Source organism: Drosophila montana, unplaced genomic scaffold (assembly GCF_035044405.1).
Source record: "Drosophila montana isolate Dmon_TW-CO22-7 unplaced genomic scaffold, ASM3504440v1 contig_402_1, whole genome shotgun sequence".
Classification (NCBI taxonomy): Eukaryota; Metazoa; Arthropoda; class Insecta; order Diptera; family Drosophilidae; genus Drosophila; species Drosophila montana.
In genome coordinates this window covers 5,269,462-5,293,798 of record NW_026998739.1, presented here as the reverse complement: position 1 = coordinate 5,293,798, position 24,337 = coordinate 5,269,462, and the positions used below count along the sequence as shown (strand labels likewise).

Sequence of the window (24,337 nt, the reverse complement as noted above, 5' to 3'; positions counted from 1 at the left end):
TGGGTTCACGACAGCTGGGTTAATAATGGGGCAAGGGAGTTGAGAAAGCAAAAGATTTAACTTCTGTTTAACTTCCAGTTAAATCAAAGCAGTTGTTTCTTAATCTATTTAATGTCTAATAGGTACTTAAATTAATTGTACGACTGTCTAATACATATTAGACATGAAAAGAGGTTCGCTATAGCAAAGCCTTAAACTTGATTTCAATATTTTAACTCTCTTAGTCATATTTAGCAGGAGCTTTACTATAGTTTTAAATGAACTCGGAGAAACTTCTCTTGAAACTTTAAAATGCATTTGAGCCTTAAACTTCATGTGATTCTGGGGTATGTTTATGAAATTAAATTAAATAACTTGAACTTAATTCGATTGTCAAATCACACTTAAAATAAGCAGAGCATTTTCCAACTGCTTGTCAAATCAAATGAACTTTTTGTCAGCAGCTCATATGATATATTTGCATTTAAGAAGCCTAACTAGAACTTAATTCTAATGACAAATTATACTCAAAATAAACAGCAACGAATTACACAGCTTTTTCCAACTGCTTGTCAATTCAAATGCACATTTTTGTCAGCAGCTAAGATGATGAATTTATTAACTAACTAGAACTTAATTCCATTGTCGGATTAAACTTAAAATAAAGGAAACGTTTTCTAACTGCCTGTCAAATTAAATGCACTTTTCACTGCATATTTTGAACTATTCCCAAGCTATTTACTATATAGAGCCCAACTCCTCCGTTAGTTTATCCAATAAATACTAGTCTATAAATTACCAGGCATTTCCTCTGGCTATTCCAAACAATTTCGATTGCTCGAAAATATCTAGCAAAGTACTTAACATGATTCGCCATAAATTACCATTTGGGAGCTGATATCTAACACAAAACTCAAGTGCAGCCTCCCCCCTTATAAAGAGATACCATACAGATACACACACATACACACATAAATATGCATACATATGTATGTATGTAATTACACCCGCAACGAAATGAACGAACATGCGGAAAAGAAAGCTTCCAAAATGATCAACGCGCCGGGCCCCAACAATATATTGTTGTGTACGCCCCCCGATTTATGGCTGTGGTACCAAAAGTGAATAGAATTAGAAAAACCGAAAAGAACAAAGAGCATAACATAAAAGAGCAGAGAGCAACGCGCCACGAGAAATGGCCCCGCACATGTCCACGAACTTATCTAATACTATGGATACCGTTACTTGAGGTCACTGGCCCACACAGAGAACTGCACTTGTGTACAACAAACAGACGACAGCGACACGCACAAACACACACACACACCCATACAAGGCACAGGCACGCACACGCACGCACTCTCTCGCTCACGCACAAGCAATAACAATGCTCAGCCGTCGGTTATGTCATGCACATCAAATCCATTTGGTGGGAAATTTAAGCTGAGCGTTTTATCGCATTTGAGTGCGAGTCGTTTGAGTGTTATTTATGCAGGCCAATTTGTTGGGCATTTTGTTGTCAGTTCGAGTACTTTTTTTTGGGGGGAAATTTGAAACGTTTTGAGCGCGTTGCATTTAGGTGGGTAATTTGTTGTTGCCGTTGAGTTTCTTCTGGCTTAAGCGTTTATATATTGAGTAATATATTGAAAATTTAAAAAATTGCAATCAACTAATTTTTAAAGCCCGCAAAAATTGAAGTTACAAAATATAAAAACAATGCTTAATTTCGTTATTTTTAAAAGTCTGTGGAGTTAAAATAAAATATTTTAATTTATTTATTTAAACAAATTTAATTCTACTAAACTGCAAATTTACATTATTAAAAAATTGCGATTACAATACTTTTAAAGTCCAAATAATAAAAAATAATCAAAATGTATTAGAAAACCTCAAAAGAAAAACTATTCCAAAATTTATATCTCATCAGTTTTCTAAGTCAATGGAACTTGTTAAAATTCCTTTTCAAAAAAGTTATTTTTTTAAAACCCAAAATTAAAAACAAATTATTTAATAATTTGTAAAGGCCCACGTAATTTTATAATATTTCCTTTTTTGAAATGTTTTTCAAGCGAGTTTTGCATTCTAATTCCAATGATAAAATATGAAGTTGACTCATAAATTAGTTCTAGTGTAAATAAAATAAATGAATCGCTTTCTAAGTAGGATTCTGGGAATTTACAAAATATCTGCATAAAATGAATATTTTTAAGTATTTCATTTGAAGCTGTTCTAACAGCTATTCCACAACAACAGAAAGTTAACGCTCAACAATTACCCTACTCAAACAGCCGAACTAATCCAAACTTGCGCACAAAACACACTCAAACGGGATTAAAAAAAAAGAATTTCCCTCCTCTCTACGCCCGCCCACTTGGATCTGGTAAAAACAGCTGTTTGAAATGCGCAAACTCCAAGCGACTACGCAATGCAATTGAAATTGATTTTGCTTAGCGGCGGGGAGAGACGAACGAACGGAGCAGCACAGCCCGTAGACAGCCACCACCAAAATATAATGGACACCAGGGAAATTTGGGAAAAACAAAAATTCTTATATGACCCATTTACGGGGCGTAGAGTTCAAAGACCTTTTACGGGCGGCGGCGGCGGCGGCGGCGCAAGCGAGCTTCCAGAATGCGGCGAGTCAAGACCCAAAAATCATTGGGCGCTTATGCCTCTTACTTTCTGTATCTAATTTAATATATATATATATGTATGTATTTGTTTTTACAGCAACTGCAACTGTTTTCTGGTTGTGTGGGTGGCTTTTGGGCGCTCATGATGTCACTTGTAGGCTTGCTTGCCCGCGGATACTCCGGGGTGGAAATGCATAATCAGCTCGCGCTTTCTTCCATTTAATGTGCGTGTCCCAAGCTGTGGATTGGTAAGCTATCATATCATGGTGGTTGCTAGCTCTCGGACTCCCCCCTTCCCCACCCTCCCACTTCCCATATCAAGCCAACCCTCCCTCCATCAGACTAAAATAAAGTACTTGTCCAATTTGATTTTTGTTACATGGCTTAGCTTGACCCATATTCAAGCGTACCCTGTTAATTTGATGAATTGTCATTTCTTTTATCTCATTTGATTTGATGGCAAGATTTTGATAATATATCATTCAATATAATAGAAGAGTTTAGACTGTGTCTATGGGGCAGGTTTTTCAGTATATCGACAACAAGCTAATTTATTTTATATCAAGAAAAATATTTTTTAATTTCCTAATTAAAATGCAAGCCCAACTATTCAAGTAATATCTAAGTTAATGTTAATCTAGTATACATTTTAATTACTAAAATACTTTACTTTTTCACTATTGAAAGCTTTTAGAACTGAACGGAAAAAAGATAATACTAAGGGACTATAATAATTAGCTAATTAACAATATAAGAGATATAGCTTTAATTTTGCTAATCCGAAGATTTAATACCCTTATAGACTTTTCCCAGACGGGTTTGCAGATATGTGAGAAGAGCGAAGCTCGTAAATGCTTAATTTGACAAAATTAACAAAATATTTTTCCATTTTTCCTTCCCTTCGACCGATTCTTCCATATAGCTATATGATATAGTGGACCGATGTTCATAAGATTTTGCATATATGTAGAGAGCATAGTAAAACATAGCAATGCGGAGTTTGGGTGAGAATTCTTGATAAACACAAAATTGTTCTTACAAGTAACTACTTCTCTAAAGATTGTTCCCATGGTAGATATGATATAGTAGTCCGATCCAGCCAGTTTCGACATATGTTCTGCTTGCAACAGCAGGAAGGACCTATACAAGGTTTCAAGAGGAAAGATTTAGATTTCATAGAGTTCGCATAGAAACAGGGAGAAGACAAACAAACAGACGGACGGACGGACAGATGGATAGACAGACAGAAGCGAGACATGGCTTTATCAACTGGCAATATATATACTTTATGGGGTCGGATATCTCCCCTTCTATGCTTTACACATTTCATGACAAAATAATAATATCCTCTACTAGGGTAAACAAATATGTCACAAAATATGATTCCCCCACAGCCTAATATGGTTCAAGAACTCTAGAATTTTAATAGGCTCATAATTGAAAGAAATGTTCAACAATCTAGGCAGCTCCTCAAAGGAAGCCACAAACCAAGCTGACCAGAAAAAGAAAAAACAAAGGCATACAAAAATATATTCAAAAACAAGACGTCAAACTGGAATGCAGCACCAGAAAGCGATCAAAAATTGAACGTAATATAAGCTTCATTCAAAAATTCTTGGGTGTCAATATATATTTATATGGATATTTTTATGTATACGTTCGGCGCTGCGCCGAAAAGCCAAAAGAAAACAAACGCCGCGAATCTGGCCAAATATAAAAAAGGAAAGTTCAAGAACCCCATGAAAGCGTCAGCGCGCAGATACATCGACACCAGGCGAGAGGGGCGGAGAAGGGGGAGGGGGTTGGTTGGTGGGGTGTGGTTGGAGGGCACGGACCAAGGGGAAGCACGGACTGTCTCACTGTTGAATGGCGACCGCGACCTCCCCTCGACGCAATGGACAAACAAAATTTCCCCGCGCACTCACCAAAAACGAAAGTGAGTCTTGTGCTAACCCACCCCCTCCCCCCCCCACAAATCTCTCCGCAAGAAAAGTTCTGGTTTTCCTTTTCTCTTTTCATTTTTTTTTTTTGGCGCAGCACTAGAAAAGCATTGGCTGCGCCAAAGTTCATTGAACTTGTTTGGAAATTCGGAAGCAGAATTCATTTGTTGAAGTTCTCGCAAGTGGAGCCCATGTCTACCCCACATTCGAAGAGACATGCTGGCCGCTTGGTGGTTGAAATGCTTCCACAACACACAACACACAACACACACACACGCACATTTTGTTGTCAAATTGGTTAATTTACGTATGTGCCGGCCACAGCCCTATGCCTACGCACTTGCAAAGAGTTTTCCTGTTTTCCAGAGTGAGGCATAAAGGCATAAAGCTGATTTTGTTCGGCGTGTTCGCATTTTATCATTTTATTTTCCACACATTTTCCATGTATTTGCATTGCGCATATTTTTACTCACAAAGCTGGTTATAGGGTATCTTCTAGTCGGTCAAAATCGACTAGAGCCAGCTTGAAATAATTTTGAACTGTATTTGAAATGAATAAAACTTCAATCAAACAAGATTTTTTAAGTCCCAATCCGATTGGATGCAATTTAGGAATTTCCCTCATTTTTCACGCATGGCGGCAGAATTTCGAAATGGGTGAAAACATTTTAAAAGAATTTCCAAATCGTTTCTTTTAATATTCTAGTTTGAAGCCTGATGTAAAATAAAAAACCGTTTTCCCCCTATTTTTCACCCTTGTCAGTGGAATAACTCCAAATGTTATAAAATGTTGTCAAAAATTCAGCTTCTAAGCTGAATAAACACATATACAACAAATGTAAAATAGGTGGGATTTTGTGTGGTAACTACTTACAGACATTTCCAATTTTCCATTTTACATAATACTTTATTTGAATTCCATAAATTTCCTCACTGTTTGAATAACCAAAATATCTTTATGATTGATGATGACAAATGGGTGGGTGCAAAAATATGAAAAATTATCCGTTTTGTTGATTTTGAAAAAAAAATATGTTGCATATTTTGTGGCATATTGTGAATGAATCGAAATGGAGCACAAATTTTGGTCATGCTTTGTCATCTACTGACTCGACGTCTAAAAGAATTAATTGAGTTTTTGTGAATCAATTTTTATGTTGAATGTTTTTCGAACTTACTTATTTTGAGTTGAGAAATTTGTTTGCTTTTTTTCTTGTTTAATCCAAAATTGAAATTTTGAAAGATTTCGTTATTTTAATCCAATTTGTAAGCCATTTTAAGCGGTTGTATATTGTCCGAATTCAGGTCGAAAATTTCATAATTTGTTGAGTTCGCAAAGTTCATAACAAATATTCTAACTAGACCTTAATATAACTGCCTAAGCACACACACACACACACACACACACACGCAGTCCACTTTCCATAGTATATATATTACATTGAAATATATTTAAACTAATTTCTGTTTACAAACGATAATCGGCTGAGCATAAGACGCGTACAATTTAATTACATCCCAGTTTTGTTTTCTTTTCTCTTCTTTTTTTTATTTCATTACAACTTGCTGGTCGTTTTCTTTGTAGCTTAATAAAAAATATATATATTGGATGTTATGTGTATAAATATTTATAATCAATTTGTTTCATAATCTTCTCTCTGTTCAATTTTGCATTGAAGCAAGCAACAACCAATTTTAACTAATTCTCTGCATTAACGTTAATAATACGAACGTTAAAATTTCAAAAATTTTTAAAATATATAAAATAATGTAGATAATTTGTTTTTGTAAAAGAAAGCTGCCCAAAAAAAATGTCTACTGTAAACCAATCAATTTTATGTTCCAACGAGTGTGTCACAAATTTTGTTAACAATTCAATTGTGTCTCTGAGTGTGTGTGTGTGTGTGTGTGTCTGTGCCTGATTGTGTGTTTGTGTGTGCAGTTGTGTGTTTGTATTTAAAATATACTTAGTTAGCTTATGATTTTGCTGCTTGCTTGTCAATTTGATTGTGGTTCATATATTTGTTGCTGCTTTGCGGGCTCTACTGCGCCGGCGCCGGCTGTGGCTGCGGTGCCAGACGATTCACGAATCCAATGCCGCCGCGTATGATCTTGCCAACGACTGGCGGCGACCGGGCGGCCAGCGTCTCAAATGTGATGCGCAGCTCGGCGAATGCGGTGCGCGGATAGGGATTGCGACGCGAGCTATAACGCATGACCAGGTAGTGATAATAGATAATGGGCGTCATCAAACCAGCATGGGCCCTGTACAAAAACAAAATCCAAAGATTAGCCAAAATATTGAAATATGTATATATGTTGCCTGGCGGCACACCATTTTCCGAAACCTTTTGTTTTCCTTAACCAGCCAGGCGTGAATTTTTTAAATGTAGTTTAAATGAGTTTAAATCAAAATCTTTGCCCACAATAGTTGGTTCAATTTTCACCTAGCTGGATTTTGCGTAATGTGTGAAACACGTCTGAAATGTATTTATCCAAAGTTCTTTACAAATAAGTTAGCCTTACTTGAAGGTTTTGCGAATCGCATAGAAGGGTGTGGTTAAACATAAGTACGTTTAATAAGGGGGCGAGCATGAGGAAGAGTAAGACTTGGACAAGAATTAGAGAAAGTCAGTTATTACATCACTTGAAGGTTTTGCGAATCGCATAGAACGGCTTTGTTAAAAGAGTGGGAAAGTAAGACCAGGACAAGAGTTGGATTATTTTATTAGCCTTACTTGTAGGTTTTGTGAATCGCATAGAAAGGCATTAAACAAAAATCGGCTGGTAACAAAAATGTTCATAAAATCTTTTTCCGCTAATTTTTTACAGTTGTGTGTGGAATATACAAAATCCCCGCCTTACTTCACATATGGAGAGTACTGCTTTTAGCTCTTACGGCTTAGTATGTGTAATATATGATATATATACATATATATATTGATCCGAGTTTCAAATCCTAATGTGCAGCCATATTTCATATATACATAAATAGTTTATAGTACTTACATAAAGGTCAACACAATGGCGTAGGGCATAATGAAAATCTCGCAGAATGCGATAGCCTTCAGTATATTGGCCGCCTTATATTCCACAATTGAGATGACAAAACGTGCGGTCCACCAAGAATTTTGACCAATAAGCTAAAAAGGGAAAACAAGTTATATTAGCAGGCTGGTCCAAGTAGCTCACTTAACATTTTACTTACATCCAACAGCTTGAGCGAATAGCTGGACGCATGCAGTACCGAGTAGAGTGCAACGGGGATGAGCACTAGCAATGTGGGACGAATGCTAAAGAAGATCAGCGAGTACATCATATAATGACACGAGTCTTCGGCAAACAAACGTGACAGAAATTCGCGGCTGAACGAGAACGCAGGCACACGCTGATGCAAACGCAGCGCCGAGATGGCCGCATTCGCAAGCAACACCTTGTTGAAAGCGCTCTGCTGTGAGCTAAAAAGACATCAAATAGAGTTGAGGATTAGCCAGTTAGTTGTTGTAGTTGTTTAAGTTTAAAGCATATAAAGCGTAAGCCTACAAATCGATGTTGGTCTGCCTATCTTTGAGAGGTTATCAGAACTAGCGATATGTAATTTTGTTAAGCATACACAGATTATCCTTATTTTATTCATTTATAATGCCCTTCTATGCTATTCGAAAAACCTTCGAGTAAGGCTTATATAACAAACTGTCTTTTTCTTAGCCTTGTCCTAGTCTATTTTTCCCTCACGTTATTTCCCCTATTAAACGGATTTAGGTTTAACAACGCCTTTCTATGCGATTCACAAAAGCTTCGAGGATTGTATATTTAATTGGCATTATCTTACCCTCGGTACATCCTCACTTTCCCATACTATCTCTCCCTTTCTCTCTGTCATCTTACTCTCTTACTATAACTTGCTTCTAGCTGCTATTTCTGAACTCTTTCCAACTTTTGTACAAATCTTGCCTGTCAGTCTAAGTTTCTCAATTTTTCTTAGTTACTCTACCTTTTTTTTAACTGGATTTCCCTCTTTTACTCTCACATACACACTCACCCTCCCTCTTAGACTTTCCATTCTAAATATCTTCTTCGCCTCTCTATGCGATTTTCATGTTATCAATTGAGGTAAAGTAATTTGTTTACATAAGAATTTGTGAATGTAGATGACTAAATACAATTGTAAAAGACCTTCCGACCCAGGCTACACATTTTTCACCCATTTCTCAGTTTTGTAGGTGATCAAAAATTTGTTTTATACGAATATACAAAATATTTAAGTACTTACGTGAATATGGGCAATACATAGCTGACGGTAAAGAAGATAACTAGCAGACGTAACGCCCAAAGCGCCGAATCGATGCGGTTTGTTTGGAAATGCTGGAGCAGCCTTGCTGTAGCATTTTGTGATGTCTGCTGCTGCTGCTGCTGTTCCTGCTGCTGTTGTTGTTGTTGTTGTTGTTGCTGTGATGTGGTTGATGAGCTTGGCTGTGCATCGCCCTGGGCGGTGTCAAAGCTCGGCTGTTGCTGTTCAGTTGTCGCACTCATGCTTGTAGTGTTCCTCTAGAGCTCTCTGCTGATATTCCGGTCTGCAAGTTGGTTATCAAAGAAGTCAAATAAATACCATTAGAAACCTTATCACACTGTGACAATACAAACAGAGAGCTGCCCCTTATCAACACTTTACTAATCGTTGGCCTGATAAACTTTAAATACTTGGTCTACAACTGGTATTTGGTGGACGTAATATTAAGAACTAAAGAATTTTTTAATAGAGAAATATATGTATATCTAATTAAGAGAAAACGTACGCTTGAAGTATATCGCCTGGTTACAGATTCTACTCTCTTTTTTAATATTCCGCTGTCAGCTATTAAATATAATTATTATTTCGCTTTTTACGGGTCACAACGTGCATTGTCATGATAAAAATGGTTGATATAGAGTTAAGACGAGGGCGGTTCAACAGGTAACTGAGAGTTATCTAAAAGGCAGCCTGAGCTGCCGCGTATGATTATTATTTTAAAATATTTTTCACATTTCCCAAAATCTACTCTGATATAGATATGACTTTTAACTAAGAAACTGCTTCTTTGTAAGCCTTGCAAGTAATATTATTTATGGCTAGACTCTAAATTGGGGAAAAATTGGTTTTTGAGTCAAAAATCTTTAACAATCAGAATAAGACTCGATTTCTGATTCTGATATTCATTATAAAAATAAGGTTCACTTCTCCATGTTAACCCTTGCTTAGGGCTTTACAATTTTGACAAGAAATATGTAAGACATATGTAAGGGTTAACATTCTGACTTGACAGACAAATATGTGTATATAACAGCTTTATTTTTTTTCCAGATATTTTGTTTTTTTAATTCGCTTTACAGTACCATATAACACCTACAGGCACAATCAATCAGCAAATTTAGATTAAAAACGTTATAACTGTTATACGTGTTTATATCTGTTATACGTGTTTTTATTAATCTTCGGTAGACCAAAAAGATAACTGTTCTCGTTGCACTCGTTAGCTTTGATAGGTTTTTTTTTAAAGAAACGCGCTTTTAATTGTAATTTACATAGACGTAAGTATTGTGTCGTAAAAACAAAACAAAAACCAGTTGAATGGAAAGTTGCACACACACTGACACACATAGGCACACACACACACACACACACACAGAGACACGCTTAATGTCGAAGGCGTGTACAGCGTTGCCAAAGAGGCGTTAATGTTCGGGTCTGGCAACTGAGTATGAAGTAGCGGCAGATATCTTGACTGCAATTATGGCCAAGTTTTGTAAGAGTCACACAAAAAAAAGCACACAAAAATAAAATGTCAATTGAAAAAGCAAACGTAACTCGACTAGTTTAATATCCACACATCAATTTAAACAAATGATATTGTCTTCAAATTTAAACGACCTCAACTTAAGACTTTAATTGTATTTATTATGCTTTTTAAAAGCCGCACAGAAAGTTTTTATTGAAATCAAAAATGAACTTAACGAGCCACAACAATTAAATGAGTTTCTAACGAAATTCAAAAATGTTGAAGATTACTTCAATTGTGGAGCCGTAAGTTATGAGTTTCCAGCTTAGCTTCAGCGAATAGCAAAACAGACTGATGAGATGCCAAACCACTGACAAAGTAACCACAATGTGCATGTCGTTACGACATACACGTCAAAACAACAACAAACACATACACAAGCACACACACACACGCACACACCTAGACTATTGCCCAAACAGGTGGCAGACACACAACGTACAGAGAGGGGGCGTCAGACCCGAGAGAGAAAGAGAGAATGAGAGTGCAAAGAAAAGTGCGACGGCGTAACGTGGGTAGGAAACGAGCTTGAAAACTGGCGGAAACATTTCGCAATCATTAACAGTGTTGACTGATATCGCCTGATTATTATCAAATTTGAATATTTTTAAGAGCAATACATTTTTGAATAGCCTTTTTTTATATTTAAAGAGATTTGGATTTAATATAAATAACATATGAAAGGAGTAATATATTATTGCAATTTTTTATTCATACATTTAAACATAATTAAAGAAAACTATGAAATTTTTAGTAATTACGAATTCAAAAATCTGGCAGCTTTAGCAAAACTCATTTTAGCTGTTTTTCTTCCTCAACTTTAGCAGCTTTTTCGTTTGTCAAATAGTTAGGCAACACTGATGATAATGCACAGGTGAAGCGAAACGTTATTGACAGTCCCTGGTGGTCATTAAGGGCAATCATACCGTATGCATATTGGTGGGCCGAGAACCAATATTGATTTTGGTAAATGATGTCCTTTTGATACAAACTAGGTCGAGTTCAGCGCTAGATAATTAATTGCTCATTTGATATGCGCATTTTAGAATAAGGTCGATGAATAACTGAAATTTAATAACCAAAGTATTTCTGCTACATTGGTGGTTAAATCAAGCCGAACATGATGAAATCTACATAAGTAATAATGCGTAAACAAATGACGTCACGACTGGGCCCACGAGGAACACGTCAGTGTCAGCCGCCGTACACACAAAATTGGGGAACAAGGTGCGCGCTCTTATTGTGGGACATTTGATTGCGCTGATTGACATTGTTGAACTCTTTAGGCCCCACGTATGAAATGAGCATGACACAGCAAAATCAAAGCTTATACAAAAGCGCAGTTTAATTACATTTATAGCTTCGCTGGCAACTGGAAAAACGCACAAAATCGGGACTCAAATTGGTTACTTCCGTCTCTGTTATTTTTTGGGCAACACGTAGCAACAGCCGGCATAGCAAATCTGCAGCAGCACTAGTGACAGCGACCTGCATATTCTCGCCTGCTTGTACACATAAATAAATATCCACATATATACACCATCGTGTGGATATCATGGGTAAATTGGGTTATTAACCATTGCAGCCGCCTTTTTTTTTTTTTTTTGGATTTGGAACCCCTTTCTCACTAACACTAATGCACATGAGCTGCCGCGAACGCTGCAGTTGTAAAACATTTTGCGAATGTTGAAAAACTAACACTTTTTAATGTACGTAAACGTAGTTTGAAAGTAAAGCAAACTTACCCGCTTAAATGCAAATAACGCACAGCGTTGTTTTACTGTGTGAAATTAAATTAAATAAAATAAATGTGTCGACACGAACTTGCGATTGAATGACTATCGATAAATACTAATGCTGTACAGTAAAGAGTATCGATTACTAACCAGTGTATACACTGTTTTCAACTATCAGTTGGTAGCGCTATATCAGTGTGTGCATAACTTTCAATTGCCTTGCCATACAGCAACAGGCCAACCGCGTTATTTTATATTAATGGATTCACGATTAATAAAATCATAGCCATGGACAACGATGACATAACATTACCAGCGGACACCTTAGCTATATTGAATGAATTCCTAGCGGAACGTTCAAAGCGTGAACATGACGAAGAGCAGCGTTTGTTAAACAAAACTGGTAAAGATGCTCATTTCGAAGAGGATTGGGTAAAGGTTAATCCGGAAATTTGTGTTTTATTGCTAATTAGTGAATTGTTTCAGCAACTTAGTCAATTTTGGTACAGTGATCGTACGAAACGTGCAATAGGCGATGCAGTAGCCAAGCTTCTAAAGGAACATAACAGTTCAGACTTTCGCATTGCTTTATTATCATGTCCATCGCTGTATGCAACTATCAAAGATGTGCATGACCAAGGTATGCAATGGCAAAGAGTGTTAAGAATTATTTGACTATATAACCATTCCACTTTCAGTCAACATATTTGAGTACGATCAGCGATTCGCTGCCTATGGCACAGACTTTGTGCACTATGACTTCAATGCCGTGGACAGCTGCTCGGACTACCTAATTGAGCACCATAAATGCTATGATTTAATAATTGCCGACCCACCATTTCTCTCCGAGGAGTGCATGACCAAGATGTCAAAGATAATAATTAATTTACAGCGCAGCAGCGATTCCAAGCTGGTATTTTGTTCAGGCGAAGTGGTTGAGCCATGGCTAGTCGCCAGTTTGCCGCTGCACAAATGCAATTTTCGGCCGGAGCATGAACGTAATTTGGGCAATGAGTTTGTTAGTTTTGCCAACTTTAATTTTGACCATTATATTGAAAATAATAAATAACACATTGTTGTTCGTATCATCGGAGACTGTTAAATGCCTTGAATGGAAATTGTGTATGCATTTTTATTTTGCCGGTGCATCCGCTTCCTTGCGCTGCTGCACTAGCTCACGCAGTCCATCCTCTTGATCCTTAAGCGACTTTTGCAGAAATTCCTTCTTCTTTTCGAGCAACTCAATGGCCTTATCACATTTGTCCTGCTTGCTCTTTAGCTCACTGCGCATGTTGTCCAAATCAGTCAACAGAAACATGCGACCGACCGACATGTAGACCCTGAATTAACGCATCTTGATGAGTTTGCTTTCACAGCTTTTACTGCCTATAACGGACACACTCACCTTGTGTCATCTGTTAAATTGCTGGTGCTCTTCTCGGTTAGCGTATATTTCTGTTTACCCGTCTTGACCATGTCGCATTTCATGTCAATCATGTTTATCTTTTTCGTGGTATCCAATTTATTAATTTGCATTTCAGTGAAGGCCTATTTGGGTATTGGGTTAAAAACCGATGAGTGTTTTTTTTTCTTTGGGGGCACCACGCGCTGCCTACCGGCAGTCGCTTGGTTGAGTTTGACCTGCTCATTCACGTTACCTTCTTCAATTCCATATCCATTTGTGCCATTTTGTATTTGAGCTTTAGGCTGTTGCTTAGAAATATATTCAAGTATTTGTTTTAAGCACTAATTCTATGAAAATTTAAACACCTGCGTATACTTGAGGGTTTTGTAGATAGATAAGTAGATGGTGGAGGTCGGCCGATAGAACGCTGTGTAACTTTAGATAAATAAGTAGAAGATGGTGGTCGGTCGATAAAACCTTATCTTAAAACGATATTTTTTACTGCAAAGCTGAATATAAATATTTGTATATTCAAATGCATAAAATAACTATTTTATTTATTTATCAATACTATCCGCCCTTACATTCCATTATGTAAGCTACAAATAAATGTTGACAGACAATTATGACAGCTTTTAAATATATTCCGGTCGATGCGTTCATAGTTACAGCTGTTTTTCGTATGGTATTTAACTCGAGTTGTCATGTCAGTCTAAACTAAACTGTTTGTATAGCAGAGCCGTGTGTATTGTTTGATAAAAGTATAAAAGTTATGGCTTTTGTGTCTTCGCTGGTTCTTCATTTGTATAGTACCTGGGAAAAAGGATCACATAAGGATTTCACATCCTGACGTTTTTAATAATAGGGAATAACGTAAATATTGAATGCTCTAAAACATAGAACGAAAACTTCAATTGGCAACAAATGGAGAATAACAAAGTTCCGTACGATAAAAAGCAACCGCTTGCTAGCGATATTGATATTGGACTTGTCAAAATAGAGCAGGATGAGATGGCAGAGTTTAATATTATTGAGAAAATGGAATTGCACTGGGAGCAGACACAACAAAAGCAGCATCAACCAAAACCGTAAGCTGCTTTTTAACTGAACCCCTCAATTGGAATAACAACTATATCAATATATTATATTTTACAGATTTCATAGAGGTAAGACCTTATATATTCAGGATAAATCAATGCAAAGCACTCTGCAAGAGGAAATTGTAAAAATTGTAAAATTCATACTTTTTGGCATTTTTTAGTGCATTTCAAGATATCGCTTGTTTCGAAAGCAATAAATATGTAATTATACTTAATTCTAATATTGCAGGGCAACGAATGGTAAATTGGCGAGAAGCAGAAGTGAATTATCTCATTGATTTGGTCAAGAGCAATGCCTATGTTTGGAACAGTTCTGTGCCCGATTTCAAGAAGAAGCATAAGAAAGCTCTGTTTTGGGAGCAAGCTGCCGACAAAATAAATAAATCCCTACGACCACGGACTCCATTCACGCGAAGTACTTTAAATATATATACGATTTGTATTTAAATAAGCTAACTTATATTATGCTGTTTATTACAGATGATTGTTTTAAGAAATGGAACAATTTACGCACGTATTTCCAAGCGGAAGTCAAGGCCGTTAAGATAAAAAATAACGGTGGCACCTCGGATGCTGATGACAATATTGGAGGCGGCTGGAAATATAGCTCAAAAATGAGCTTTTTGATTGGCACCCGCTTGCCGCAAATATCTGTAAATACATTCAACAATAGCGATCAATCGGTAATTAAACAAATATTGTTTGTAATTTCTTAATTGTAATTACCTGTTTTTCAGGTGTTTGATACGACAACCAGTTTTTCGGACTCAAATGGAGAATCAGAAATGGAATCATGCGATCGCAGTGCTTTGGTGGAAGCATCAATCCAAGAACCTCAAGATAACGATTGCAGTCAGTCGAATGCCAATTTAGATGATTTGCATCAATCTTTACCTGACTCACCTCAGGCGAAACGCAAAAAAAATAATGAGCCTACGTACACGCCGGAAAATACTTTGCTCCACACGATGGCGAACAATGTGAATCAATTGACTGGCACCATGACAAGCCAGTTGCATAAAAGAGAGGAATCGCAGTCCTTTTACTATAGTAGTTATGTTGGTCAATGCTTGGATAAACTTGACCCGGATCTCAACTTAGAGGCAAGGGAAAAAATAAGCGAAATCTTATTTAAATACGAGAAAGCACAATTGAAGCGGTAATAGACTGAAATTCAGGTTATTTAAATATAATTGTGTTAGGCTACTTGTAAATAATTAAAAAGCATTTAATATAAGTTAGTAATATGCTTGTAGTCAATATCTAAGTTGAAAGTTAGGAACAAATGTGTTCACATCGGCAACAATCTTATGACTTGTTCTTTATGTGTCTAGACAATTGTAGAGATTATAAAAATAATTAATGTTATGAATAAAAGTTAACAATATGCATGTAGTCATTAAATGTAAGCATATAACAAATATGTTAATTTATTATGCGTGAGCTAAAGTCACATTTTAGTTTTATAGAGACTATAGAAATAATTAGAATAAGTTATGATTACGTAGATGTTCAATGTAAAGTACAATAATTACAAAGCTGCTAATTACGCCATAATTTGTGCTTTTCCTTACCTATTGAATGTGCGCTAAGTACAATCTAGGCCATTAAAGGGATTAACCTAGATTGGAGTAGAAAATGCCGGCACACGGAAGCCGTCCAACTGCGCCATAAACCACCACTGTGTGTACATTAAACACTCGCATTCATTTGCTTGAAAACATGGAACGCTGGCACAACAAGCTCGCTGTTGTCACGGGCGCCAGTGGAGGCATCGGGGCTGCCTGTGCCCGTGCCATGATTGGCGCTGGTTTACGTGTGGTGGGCCTGGCGCGTCGCGAGGCCAAGCTCAAGGAGCTGCGAGAGAGTCTGCCCAGCAATTTGCGGCAAAACTTTATACCAAGACGCTGTGATGTGTCCAAGGAGGAGCAGGTGCAGAGCGCGTTCGACTGGATTGAACGTGAGCTGGAGGGTGCGGACGTGCTGCTGAACAATGCGGGCATAACACGTGAAACGGAGCTGGTGACGCCGGGCAATACGCAAAAGCTGCGCGAAGTCATCGACACCAATATCATGGGCGTTATTTGGTGCACACGGGCAGCTTTCAATAATATGCTAAAGCGCGATGTCGAGGGTCATGTGCTGATAATCAACAGCATTGCGGGCCAGCAGGTACTGAATTTCATCGATGTATTGCCATCGTTCAACATATATCCGGCCACTAAGTTTGCCATTACGGCCATAACGGAAACATATCGTCAGGAGTTTCAGCTGCACAAGAGCAAGGTGCGCGTCACAGGCATTTGCCCGGGTGCAGTCAATACAAACATATTCCCAGAGGAAATACATTTCTATGTCAAGGATATGGTACGACTGGACCCGGCCAATATAGCCGATGCCGTGCTCTATGCATTACGCACGCCGCCGCATGTACAGGTAATTGGGTTACGACGTTTAGGATTTACTCAAATACTGAATTTCTGCTTTACAGATACACGAAATAACTATAAAGCCTATGGGTGAACTATTTTAGGTTGCACTTGGAATTTGATTTATAAAATATACGGAGCTACAACATATTATTAACTATGTGCGCTGGGGCTAAGTTTTCTTTTGCTCTCTACCAGTGGCCTTTAGGGCGTCTAATCGTTCGCGCAGCACCTGCTCGTTAAGACTGTGCATGCAGAGAAATTGGCCGTTGAGAAATAGCACGGGTATATCGTAGCGAAAGAGTCGCAGATAACGCACATTCTCCTTGCGATCGATAAACACTTTCCTCAGCTCGAATTCGCCAGAAAAATTCTTTTCCAGCTTGTCCACCAGCTCATCGCACAGCGGGCAAGGCTCCTTGGTGTAGAGCGTCAGCTGCGGCAGGCTTTCGGATTGACTGGGCGCTGGTATGCTAGAAAAAAAAAAAGGATCACACAGTCAATTACAAATTAAATGTTTGCCATAGCAACACACAATTACATTTTCTCAAGCACCATCAGCACGCATCGTCCATCGCCGGACTCCATGATGACGCAGCCGAGGCTGCCAGCGGGTAGGGCATGAACTGTGTGCGTCAACAAATGGCTTGCAGTGATTTGCCTAAAATCATGCGTGCGCACTTCGTTGACATTTAGTCCGGCCAATGCGCCCAGCTGCTCCTTTAGCTTCTCTTTAATGACTAGCTGCCAGCTGTGCACGTCATTTAATTTAATTGGCTGATCGCCGGTTAGCCGATATATTGCCTGTTCATTGTCGTGTTCTATGAAAAATTCGCGCACCACTGCAAGTGGCTGTAATTGAAGGCGCTCAGCTGTTTGCGCGGTGGTCAGTGCAACGGCTGCTGCGCCTGGGCACTCTGATGATGCTGGCTTCTCATGAAGATTCTCTTGAGGATGTCCGAATTGGAAACCTTCCGTTAGCAACTCGCTGTGGTTTATATCCTTTTCCTGCTGTTTGAGGTTCGCTCGCGTGTCGCCCAATATGATCCAACCCTCTTGATCATGCTGCAGGCTTTCCAACGACATTTGCAGTCCGCTAACCGAACACGCCTCATTCCGGATGGCGTGCGCCTGGCAGCTTTTTAGACCCAGATTTTTGGCAACGCTGCTCAGCGAATCGTTGTTTACAATCTCGCTAGAGGTGCAGACTATTAGCTTCTTGAATTCATCACGCGGCACTGAAGTGCGCTTCACCAGCTCATCTATGACCAGGCCAGCCAACTGATCCTCTTCTTTGGTATACTCCAAGGTGCTTGGCGTACGTACTGCGGCAGCAATAACCACCGCATTCTGATTTGGCCTGAGGCTGTAGTGGCGCACCAGATGCCATATGCTAAAATATATGTGAGAATTATATTAATTATATAATTAAAGATTGCACGTAAGAAAACGCGCACCTTTTTAAGCATTGCGAGCGAAATATTGCTGGCATTCTCCCAAACAGTTGTTATTGTTGTTGATTTAAATTTTCGATTTCGATAACACAAAACAGCTGTCAAACCTAGAGATGAGCGCTTGCTGCTGACAGCAGTGTTGCCAATACAGCTATTTCCTAGCTACATTTCGCTATTTTCAGAGTCGACTCGGGAAACGGCTAACGTTTTTAAAGGGTGTTTAGCTGCTTTTGGCATCTTAATGGTAATGCTTACTGCCAATTTATGGTCGAAAACTAATTCAACTATATTTAGCTATTTTTTAATATTGAATTCAGCTATTTTTGTTCAGCGGCAGCTGGCAGCACTGGTTGACAGCTGTTTTCTTACTGTGCAATAACAAAACGCAACAGTGAAAGTTATTTTCAATTTTAATAACGTTATATTGGGCAAAAACCACAACAACAAAAAACAAAGACAGAGCGAAAAAAAAAACGAAAACCCGTTTTTACGTCTTTGTCGCTAAAAAAATATTAAACATTAACCAGCCAGCAGTTGAAGTTGTAGGAAACTAGGCTACGGCTAAATATATTGGTACTCAAATGGAATTGACCTTCAAAAAGGCACGACTGGTGACTAGGGCAAACACAGCTGCTGCTGGCGAAGATTACAGCGATGCCGATAACGAGCAAGATGCGATCGAATTCGGCTGGTGGGCGCTACCGGAGCCAGCCCTTCTACAGATCTTTGTCTATTTAGATGTACAGGATTTAATTCAGGCAGGTCTAGTCTGCCGGCGTTGGAACTCCATTGCCAACGAAGATTTCCTGTGGCGTCTAAAGTTTCAGGAACACTTTCGAGCCTCGCCCAGTATACCGCTTAAGCCAGGCGCCAGTAGCTGGCGCGCCGAATATCAACGTCTCAGCATGCAAATACCCTTTGTGCAGGCCCAGCGATTGGAGCCGTGCACTGAATTCAATCATGGACATACACATCAGGTGCTGCATGTGAGCTTTGCACACAATGGTGAGATGTTTGCCACCTGCTCAAAGGATGGCTATGTGATTATCTGGAACGCACAACATCCGTGTACAGGTAGGCAATTGCTTATTCGAAAGCAATAGGCAACTAATACTCGCACTTGCACTTGTAGAAAAGTATGCGCACAACATGAAGCAGTTTAGCTGGAAGTACACCCAATACTCTCAGTTCAATCAGAGTGACACATTGCTCCTGGTCTCGGGTGTGCATTTTGGTTCACCTCAGAGTACATCTGGCGAGATAGCTGTCTTCTATCTGGGCGCTACGGAATCTCATTTGCGCTGTCGCGTCGTCAATCGGCCTTATGATATCTTTGGCACCTGGTTCAGTGATCAGTATCTGTTATCGGGAGATCTTCACTGGCTGGCGCATTTGGTTAGCACCTCGGTGCTGTGGCTGAACAAGGCCAATCAGGAGATCGACTCGGAGCATGTACCCATCATGAGCCAGCTGTATAAATTTTACAATCGTAATGCCAGCTCCGTACGCGCCATTATGGTGGCCAGGTGTCCATGGTTGGACGAAACGAATGATCCACTGCCGCAGGCACAACAAGGTCCATGCTCCGCCACAGCGTCGTGCAGTGACCAGCCTTCTACATCCGCCGCAGTGGCCAGTGGCAATCCGTTGTCGCATGCGGCCAGTTTGCGACGTACGCGCAGTGCTACGCCCGAGGATAACTATTTGCCGGACATTAGCGAGCACAGTCAGGTGCGCAGATCGCGTACACGTCCCGGCCACACATCCGATGCCACCATACACTATCTGGAGGAGTATAGGCGAGCAGCTGCGGCAGCCACCGAGGACACCGAGGAGGAGGAGAACGAGTCTTGCTCGGAGCTGCATGACGAATACGATGAAATGGAGAACAGTGTGCCCAAGTATCTTATATTTTCGACTGGCTCGAAGACCTTTACGCCACATCAGATTGGCTTTAAGCGCATTCGCAATGTAAATTTTCCGAAAAAATTGGATCCGGGACCGACGCTTAAGGAGCGCATTGCTGCCAAGCGTTTAGCTGACCAGCAGCAGCAGCAATCGCCACGCACTGATCCCGACTGGTGGGACTATGAGTCCGTGAAGGATCGTTTTGATCAGGTGGACAAAGTGATTGATCTGCATGGCCATATTATTGGCATGGCACTGAGTCCGGACCATAGGTATCTGTATGTTAATACCCGGCCATGGCCCAAGAACTATATAATAACTAATCCGCTGGAGCCGCCACCAATTGCCCAGGAGATCGATATACATGTGATCGATTTAATGACACTCAAGCGTGTCGGCAACATGCTGCGCGCCCACAAAGCATATACGCCTAGCACAGAATGCTTCTTCATATTTCTTGATGTGTGCGAGGAGTATGTGGCCAGTGGCGCCGAGGATCAGCATGCATATTTATGGGATCGCTACTATGGCATAAGCTTGGCTAAATTCAAGCACACAGATGTCGTTAACAGCGTGGCATTTAACCCAAAAGACTCCCAGATGCTGGTCACCACCAGCGATGATTACACCATCAAGGTGCGTTGAATATACATAGCTATAGACAAATTTGTTTGCTATTATATTTTGTTTTTCTTTTTTTAGGTTTGGCGCTCGCGTGCGCAGGCAAAGGCGTACAATATTCCTGTCAATGTGAGCGAATCTTTTGAGCTGAAGCCCAAAAATTAGGCCAACCGCCTGCGTACCTGCGTTGCTGCCCAGTTGTTACAATCAACAATATGTATAATCTATACACTGCTCATTTTGGTGTTAGCTTTTAATGAAAAGATGCAAATTGTTTCGTGTTATTTAAAATGTTACGTCCTAATCGAATTTATTTTGGGTTTGTGTTGTGGGAGACGGTTTAAAGTGAAGGTTTCACTGTCGTTTCGAAGTCTGGTTGTTGAGCGCTTATTCCTGATTCCGATGTGCCTTGATCCGGCTCGGATTGCGCCTCAGCGGACGTGGATGGCTCATCCGGGCGCCGAGTTACAGGGCATGAGTCACCACCACTGTTGGGCTTCTTGTTCTTCTTGCGCTTTTCGGGATGGCCAAAACAGTGCTCGCATTCGTCATCATCTTCCGACGAGCTTTCGCCAAAGGCCACCGGTTTGCGGTATATGCAACAGCCTGAAGACACATTATATATGCTGCTATACAAAGTGATTTTATGGTATGTACTCACATTTGGATTTCATGCGATTCATATGCTCGTTGTCTATGACCCCATCGTGGAAGACCACCCGGCGTTCCTCATGCGGCTGTTCTAGGCGCAGCATCAATGTAGGTGTAGACTCCGTTTTTTGTGCGCCATCTGTTTCCTCCAAAGTCTCCGTTTTTGCGCAGTCTGCATTATTAATTCTTTGAGCTTGTGCCATTTTGCAAAGTAAACAAAGCAAGGAAAAGTATCAGCTGCTGGCTAATGCAGTAGAACCTCCCAGCCGCGATACCTATCGATAACTTTTACTCAGATGGCGCACAGATGCCACCAGGACGCAACGGTGTGGCAACGCTGCACGTAATTGTCAGGTCGCAGCTGTCAGTCGTGTCGTATCAAAAATGGCTGCAATAGTGCGATTTAATTTGTTAGCAAAACCGCAATTTGGTAAATAAACAGTAGCGTTTTAGTTGTAAACTATTTTTGTAGTGCCTTACAATATCATTGGACAGTTTGGGACGTTGGCAGGCATGCTATATAAAGTTCAGCCAGCTGCCTATTATAAATTTCACTTGCAAACAAATTATGTAATTTGCGCACATAAAAACAAAAGCTGTGGCGCATATACTGCGCATTGTTGCATATATTCATATTGATTTATTAAAAATGGAATTTTTGCAGTTGCGGCTCTGCCGGCCTCTCTGCAGTTGCGCTTGCAGAGCACGCAAGCACCTCCACCAGGCACCCCGCCTCCACAGACAAAAACCAAATTCGGACCATTAGCTGATGAGGATCGCATCTTTACCAATCTCTATGGACGCCACGATTGGCGATTGAAGGGTGCGCAGAAGCGCGGCGATTGGTACAAGACCAAGGAGATTGTACTAAAAGGCCCCGACTGGATTATCAATGAGATCAAGACCTCGGGTCTGCGTGGACGTGGTGGCGCTGGTTTCCCTAGCGGCATGAAATGGTCTTTTATGAATAAGCCTGGCGATGGACGTCCCAAGTATTTGGTGGTCAACGCTGATGAGGGTAAGTCCAGCCTCCAATCCAAAAATCACTGTCCATGCTAAAAATGTATTATTTTTGCTGCCACAGGTGAACCAGGCACGTGCAAGGATCGCGAGATCATGCGTCATGATCCACACAAGCTAGTAGAGGGCTGTCTAATTGCTGGGCGTGCCATGGGTGCACAGGCTGCATATATCTACATACGCGGCGAGTTCTACAATGAGGCTTCAAACATGCAATTGGCCATTGCCGAAGCCTATCAGGCTGGCTTAATTGGCAAGAACGCTTGCGGCAGTGGCTACAACTTTGATGTATTCATGCATCGCGGCGCTGGTGCCTACATTTGCGGTGAGGAGACCGCACTGATTGAGTCCCTAGAGGGCAAACAGGGCAAGCCACGCTTGAAGCCGCCATTTCCCGCTGATGTGGGTCTCTTTGGTTGCCCAACCACGGTGACCAATGTGGAGACAGTTGCGGTGGCGCCAACAATTTGCCGTCGTGGTGGTACCTGGTTTGCCAGCTTTGGACGTACCCGTAACTCTGGCACGAAGCTATTCAATATCTCTGGACATGTGAACAATCCCTGTACAGTGGAGGAAGAGATGTCCATTCCATTGAAAGAGCTGATTGAGCGTCACTGTGGCGGCGTCGTTGGTGGCTGGGACAATCTGCTGGGCGTCATACCCGGCGGCTCTTCGACACCCATCATACCAAGAAAGGTGTGCGATGATGTGATTATGGATTTCGATGGCCTGATTGCGGCGCAAACATCGCTGGGCACAGCGGCTATTATTGTGATGGACAAGTCCACGGATGTGATTAAGGCAATTGCGCGATTGATTTCGTTCTATAAGCACGAGAGCTGCGGCCAGTGCACGCCCTGCCGCGAGGGCATTGGCTGGATGAACAAGATTATGACGCGGTAAGTTTTTGCAATGTACAAATTATTTTCTGAGCTCATGGCTGGCTGGTTTTTCTTTTGTAGCTTTGTCAAGGGCGATGCTCAGCCCGCCGAGATTGATATGCTGTGGGAGATATCCAAACAAATTGAGGGACACACGATTTGCGCGTTGGGCGACGGTGCCGCCTGGCCAGTGCAGGGACTCATTCGTCACTTTAGGCCAGAGATCGAGAAGCGAATGCAGCAGCATGCGCAGCAGACAAAGCGCGCCAGTAATTAATTAATAACGTTTATAGCTAATTATATTTGATTTCATTTAACCGCGCGTCGTTTATGCAAATAAAGTGTAAAGTTCTCTAAACTAAAAGTAAATGTAATTATATGTCATTCAATTTAAATTTAATCCTTGTATGTGCTCGATGACGGCTTGAATGTCCTCATTATCAGGTGTCTCATACTTGGGCGGAAAGCTACACAGACTGAGAGGACCTCCAATTTGTGCCTCCACGCCTGGATAATCATTGCAGCGCGCCGGAATGAATTCATATCTGTATTTAATAGATATATTTATATATTGCATTTCCTAACAATTAGTAGTACTTACTTCCTAGCTGGAATGCAGTGTGCTAGCTGGAACACCAGCACCAGACAAACCATTAAATATTTTAAAAACATTTTTTCTATTAAAATTTGTTGCTTGCTTTGGCTTGTACGTTTGATCATCGACTGTTTTGGCTGCTGCAAATCGCCGACTTAAGGCTCATTTA

General features: G+C 40.2%; 12 protein-coding genes across 18 annotated transcripts in view; 5 read left to right on the top strand and 7 right to left on the bottom strand.

Annotated features, from left to right (window-relative positions):
- The window catches only part of Kr-h1 (Kruppel homolog 1), a 39,703-nt gene extending 34,139 nt beyond the window's left edge, over positions 1-5,564 (bottom strand). The window contains exon 1 of the mRNA XM_064698168.1: positions 5,427-5,564. The gene's annotated coding sequence lies outside the window, so the exon portion shown is untranslated. The remainder of the gene's footprint in view (positions 1-5,426) is intronic.
- A 70-nt stretch (positions 5,565-5,634) lies between these two features.
- Positions 5,635-12,263, bottom strand: Kr-h2 (Krueppel homolog 2). 2 transcript variants are annotated; one of them, XM_064698188.1, is made up of 6 exons: positions 12,114-12,263; positions 8,826-9,126; positions 7,761-8,010; positions 7,562-7,695; positions 5,731-6,817; positions 5,635-5,669 (listed from the first exon to the last, which is right to left on the bottom strand). In XM_064698188.1, the coding sequence occupies exons 2-5, from the start codon at positions 9,083-9,085 to the stop codon at positions 6,595-6,597; spliced, it is 867 nt and encodes a 288-aa protein (XP_064554258.1). In that variant the 5' UTR covers positions 9,086-9,126; positions 12,114-12,263; the 3' UTR covers positions 5,635-5,669; positions 5,731-6,594. The 2 variants fall into 2 exon arrangements, with proteins under 2 accessions (XP_064554258.1, XP_064554260.1); XM_064698190.1 differs by lacking the exon at positions 12,114-12,263 and adding an exon at positions 10,599-10,616.
- Positions 12,264-12,295: 32 nt separating this feature from the next.
- LOC135439452 (protein-lysine N-methyltransferase CG9154) lies at positions 12,296-13,222 on the top strand. 2 transcript variants are annotated; one of them, XM_064698192.1, is made up of 3 exons: positions 12,296-12,536; positions 12,591-12,744; positions 12,803-13,222. In XM_064698192.1, exons 1-3 carry the CDS (start codon positions 12,393-12,395, stop codon positions 13,171-13,173), a joined length of 669 nt encoding a protein of 222 aa, XP_064554262.1. In that variant the 5' UTR covers positions 12,296-12,392; the 3' UTR covers positions 13,174-13,222. The 2 variants fall into 2 exon arrangements, with proteins under 2 accessions (XP_064554262.1, XP_064554263.1); XM_064698193.1 differs by having other exon boundaries at positions 12,369-12,536; positions 12,599-12,744.
- Positions 13,120-13,923, bottom strand: Pfdn1 (prefoldin 1). Its single transcript, XM_064698195.1, has 3 exons — positions 13,763-13,923; positions 13,510-13,652; positions 13,120-13,444 (listed from the first exon to the last, which is right to left on the bottom strand). The coding sequence occupies exons 1-3, from the start codon at positions 13,790-13,792 to the stop codon at positions 13,237-13,239; spliced, it is 381 nt and encodes a 126-aa protein (XP_064554265.1). The 5' UTR covers positions 13,793-13,923; the 3' UTR covers positions 13,120-13,236.
- Positions 13,924-14,079: 156 nt separating this feature from the next.
- Positions 14,080-15,846, top strand: LOC135439449 (uncharacterized). Of its 2 annotated transcripts, none has more exons than XM_064698187.1 (5): positions 14,080-14,597; positions 14,665-14,675; positions 14,839-15,024; positions 15,090-15,262; positions 15,347-15,846. In XM_064698187.1, exons 1-5 carry the CDS (start codon positions 14,434-14,436, stop codon positions 15,770-15,772), a joined length of 960 nt encoding a protein of 319 aa, XP_064554257.1. In that variant the 5' UTR covers positions 14,080-14,433; the 3' UTR covers positions 15,773-15,846. The 2 variants fall into 2 exon arrangements, with proteins under 2 accessions (XP_064554257.1, XP_064554256.1); XM_064698186.1 differs by having other exon boundaries at positions 14,087-14,597; positions 15,090-15,292.
- Positions 15,847-16,300: 454 nt separating this feature from the next.
- LOC135439451 (farnesol dehydrogenase) lies at positions 16,301-17,200 on the top strand. Its single transcript, XM_064698191.1, has 2 exons — positions 16,301-17,045; positions 17,101-17,200. Exons 1-2 carry the CDS (start codon positions 16,332-16,334, stop codon positions 17,140-17,142), a joined length of 756 nt encoding a protein of 251 aa, XP_064554261.1. The 5' UTR covers positions 16,301-16,331; the 3' UTR covers positions 17,143-17,200.
- Positions 17,137-18,655, bottom strand: LOC135439447 (uncharacterized). Its single transcript, XM_064698185.1, has 3 exons — positions 18,496-18,655; positions 17,580-18,431; positions 17,137-17,511 (listed from the first exon to the last, which is right to left on the bottom strand). Exons 1-3 carry the CDS (start codon positions 18,528-18,530, stop codon positions 17,211-17,213), a joined length of 1,188 nt encoding a protein of 395 aa, XP_064554255.1. The 5' UTR covers positions 18,531-18,655; the 3' UTR covers positions 17,137-17,210.
- Positions 18,656-18,885: 230 nt separating this feature from the next.
- On the top strand, positions 18,886-21,330 carry Fbw5 (F-box and WD repeat domain containing 5). The gene is made up of 3 exons (XM_064698169.1): positions 18,886-19,566; positions 19,625-21,036; positions 21,103-21,330. Exons 1-3 carry the CDS (start codon positions 19,074-19,076, stop codon positions 21,184-21,186), a joined length of 1,989 nt encoding a protein of 662 aa, XP_064554239.1. The 5' UTR covers positions 18,886-19,073; the 3' UTR covers positions 21,187-21,330.
- On the bottom strand, positions 21,242-22,060 carry LOC135439453 (uncharacterized protein ZK945.8). The gene is made up of 2 exons (XM_064698194.1): positions 21,683-22,060; positions 21,242-21,627 (listed from the first exon to the last, which is right to left on the bottom strand). Exons 1-2 carry the CDS (start codon positions 21,873-21,875, stop codon positions 21,362-21,364), a joined length of 459 nt encoding a protein of 152 aa, XP_064554264.1. The 5' UTR covers positions 21,876-22,060; the 3' UTR covers positions 21,242-21,361.
- ND-51 (NADH dehydrogenase (ubiquinone) 51 kDa subunit) lies at positions 21,981-23,947 on the top strand. The gene is made up of 4 exons (XM_064698184.1): positions 21,981-22,102; positions 22,337-22,690; positions 22,757-23,591; positions 23,655-23,947. Exons 1-4 carry the CDS (start codon positions 22,057-22,059, stop codon positions 23,848-23,850), a joined length of 1,431 nt encoding a protein of 476 aa, XP_064554254.1. The 5' UTR covers positions 21,981-22,056; the 3' UTR covers positions 23,851-23,947.
- LOC135439455 (uncharacterized) lies at positions 23,847-24,299 on the bottom strand. Its single transcript, XM_064698196.1, has 2 exons — positions 24,175-24,299; positions 23,847-24,118 (listed from the first exon to the last, which is right to left on the bottom strand). The coding sequence occupies exons 1-2, from the start codon at positions 24,291-24,293 to the stop codon at positions 23,959-23,961; spliced, it is 279 nt and encodes a 92-aa protein (XP_064554266.1). The 5' UTR covers positions 24,294-24,299; the 3' UTR covers positions 23,847-23,958.
- LOC135439445 (alpha-2A adrenergic receptor) overlaps positions 23,923-24,337 on the bottom strand; it is a 32,379-nt gene continuing 31,964 nt past the window's right edge. The window contains exons 6-7 of one of the 4 annotated variants that reach the window (XM_064698180.1): positions 24,175-24,322; positions 23,923-24,118 (exon numbers count right to left, since the gene is read on the bottom strand). The gene's annotated coding sequence lies outside the window, so the exon portion shown is untranslated. The remainder of the gene's footprint in view (positions 24,119-24,174; positions 24,323-24,337) is intronic. The other 3 variants (XM_064698181.1, XM_064698182.1, XM_064698183.1) reach the window with 3 other exon arrangements.

Excerpts from the sequence above, each read along its gene's own strand:
- Kr-h2 (XM_064698188.1), bottom strand. The coding sequence starts at position 9,085 with ATGAGTGCGACAACTGAACAGCAACAGCCGAGCTTTGACACCGCCCAG. Across the intron at positions 8,011-8,825 it reads TATGTATTGCCCATATTCAC|CTCACAGCAGAGCGCTTTCA; the intron begins GTAAGTACTTAA and ends ATGTCTTTTTAG. Across the intron at positions 7,696-7,760 it reads ATTCGCTCAAGCTGTTGGAT|CTTATTGGTCAAAATTCTTG; the intron begins GTAAGTAAAATG and ends TTCCCTTTTTAG.
- LOC135439452 (XM_064698192.1), top strand. The coding sequence starts at position 12,393 with ATGGACAACGATGACATAACATTACCAGCGGACACCTTAGCTATATTG. Across the intron at positions 12,537-12,590 it reads CTCATTTCGAAGAGGATTGG|CAACTTAGTCAATTTTGGTA; the intron begins GTAAAGGTTAAT and ends GAATTGTTTCAG. Across the intron at positions 12,745-12,802 it reads CAAAGATGTGCATGACCAAG|TCAACATATTTGAGTACGAT; the intron begins GTATGCAATGGC and ends TTCCACTTTCAG.
- Pfdn1 (XM_064698195.1), bottom strand. The coding sequence starts at position 13,792 with ATGGCACAAATGGATATGGAATTGAAGAAG. Across the intron at positions 13,653-13,762 it reads TGGATATGGAATTGAAGAAG|GCCTTCACTGAAATGCAAAT; the intron begins GTAACGTGAATG and ends ATACCCAAATAG. Across the intron at positions 13,445-13,509 it reads AATTTAACAGATGACACAAG|GGTCTACATGTCGGTCGGTC; the intron begins GTGAGTGTGTCC and ends GCGTTAATTCAG.
- LOC135439449 (XM_064698186.1), top strand. The coding sequence starts at position 14,434 with ATGGAGAATAACAAAGTTCCGTACGATAAAAAGCAACCGCTTGCTAGC. Across the intron at positions 15,025-15,089 it reads ACGGACTCCATTCACGCGAA|ATGATTGTTTTAAGAAATGG; the intron begins GTACTTTAAATA and ends TGTTTATTACAG. Across the intron at positions 15,293-15,346 it reads TCAACAATAGCGATCAATCG|GTGTTTGATACGACAACCAG; the intron begins GTAATTAAACAA and ends CCTGTTTTTCAG.
- LOC135439451 (XM_064698191.1), top strand. The coding sequence starts at position 16,332 with ATGGAACGCTGGCACAACAAGCTCGCTGTTGTCACGGGCGCCAGTGGA. Across the intron at positions 17,046-17,100 it reads GCACGCCGCCGCATGTACAG|ATACACGAAATAACTATAAA; the intron begins GTAATTGGGTTA and ends TCTGCTTTACAG.
- LOC135439447 (XM_064698185.1), bottom strand. The coding sequence starts at position 18,530 with ATGCCAGCAATATTTCGCTCGCAATGCTTAAAAAG. Across the intron at positions 18,432-18,495 it reads CGCTCGCAATGCTTAAAAAG|CATATGGCATCTGGTGCGCC; the intron begins GTGCGCGTTTTC and ends CATATATTTTAG. Across the intron at positions 17,512-17,579 it reads CTGATGGTGCTTGAGAAAAT|CATACCAGCGCCCAGTCAAT; the intron begins GTAATTGTGTGT and ends TTTTTTTTCTAG.
- Fbw5 (XM_064698169.1), top strand. The coding sequence starts at position 19,074 with ATGGAATTGACCTTCAAAAAGGCACGACTGGTGACTAGGGCAAACACA. Across the intron at positions 19,567-19,624 it reads CGCACAACATCCGTGTACAG|AAAAGTATGCGCACAACATG; the intron begins GTAGGCAATTGC and ends TTGCACTTGTAG. Across the intron at positions 21,037-21,102 it reads GCGATGATTACACCATCAAG|GTTTGGCGCTCGCGTGCGCA; the intron begins GTGCGTTGAATA and ends TTCTTTTTTTAG.
- LOC135439453 (XM_064698194.1), bottom strand. The coding sequence starts at position 21,875 with ATGGCACAAGCTCAAAGAATTAATAATGCAGACTGCGCAAAAACGGAG. Across the intron at positions 21,628-21,682 it reads GAATCGCATGAAATCCAAAT|GCTGTTGCATATACCGCAAA; the intron begins GTGAGTACATAC and ends ATGTGTCTTCAG.
- ND-51 (XM_064698184.1), top strand. The coding sequence starts at position 22,057 with ATGGCTGCAATAGTGCGATTTAATTTGTTAGCAAAACCGCAATTTG. Across the intron at positions 22,103-22,336 it reads GTTAGCAAAACCGCAATTTG|TTGCGGCTCTGCCGGCCTCT; the intron begins GTAAATAAACAG and ends GAATTTTTGCAG. Across the intron at positions 22,691-22,756 it reads GGTGGTCAACGCTGATGAGG|GTGAACCAGGCACGTGCAAG; the intron begins GTAAGTCCAGCC and ends TTGCTGCCACAG.
- LOC135439455 (XM_064698196.1), bottom strand. The coding sequence starts at position 24,293 with ATGATCAAACGTACAAGCCAAAGCAAGCAACAAATTTTAATAGAAAAA. Across the intron at positions 24,119-24,174 it reads CACTGCATTCCAGCTAGGAA|ATATGAATTCATTCCGGCGC; the intron begins GTAAGTACTACT and ends TATTAAATACAG.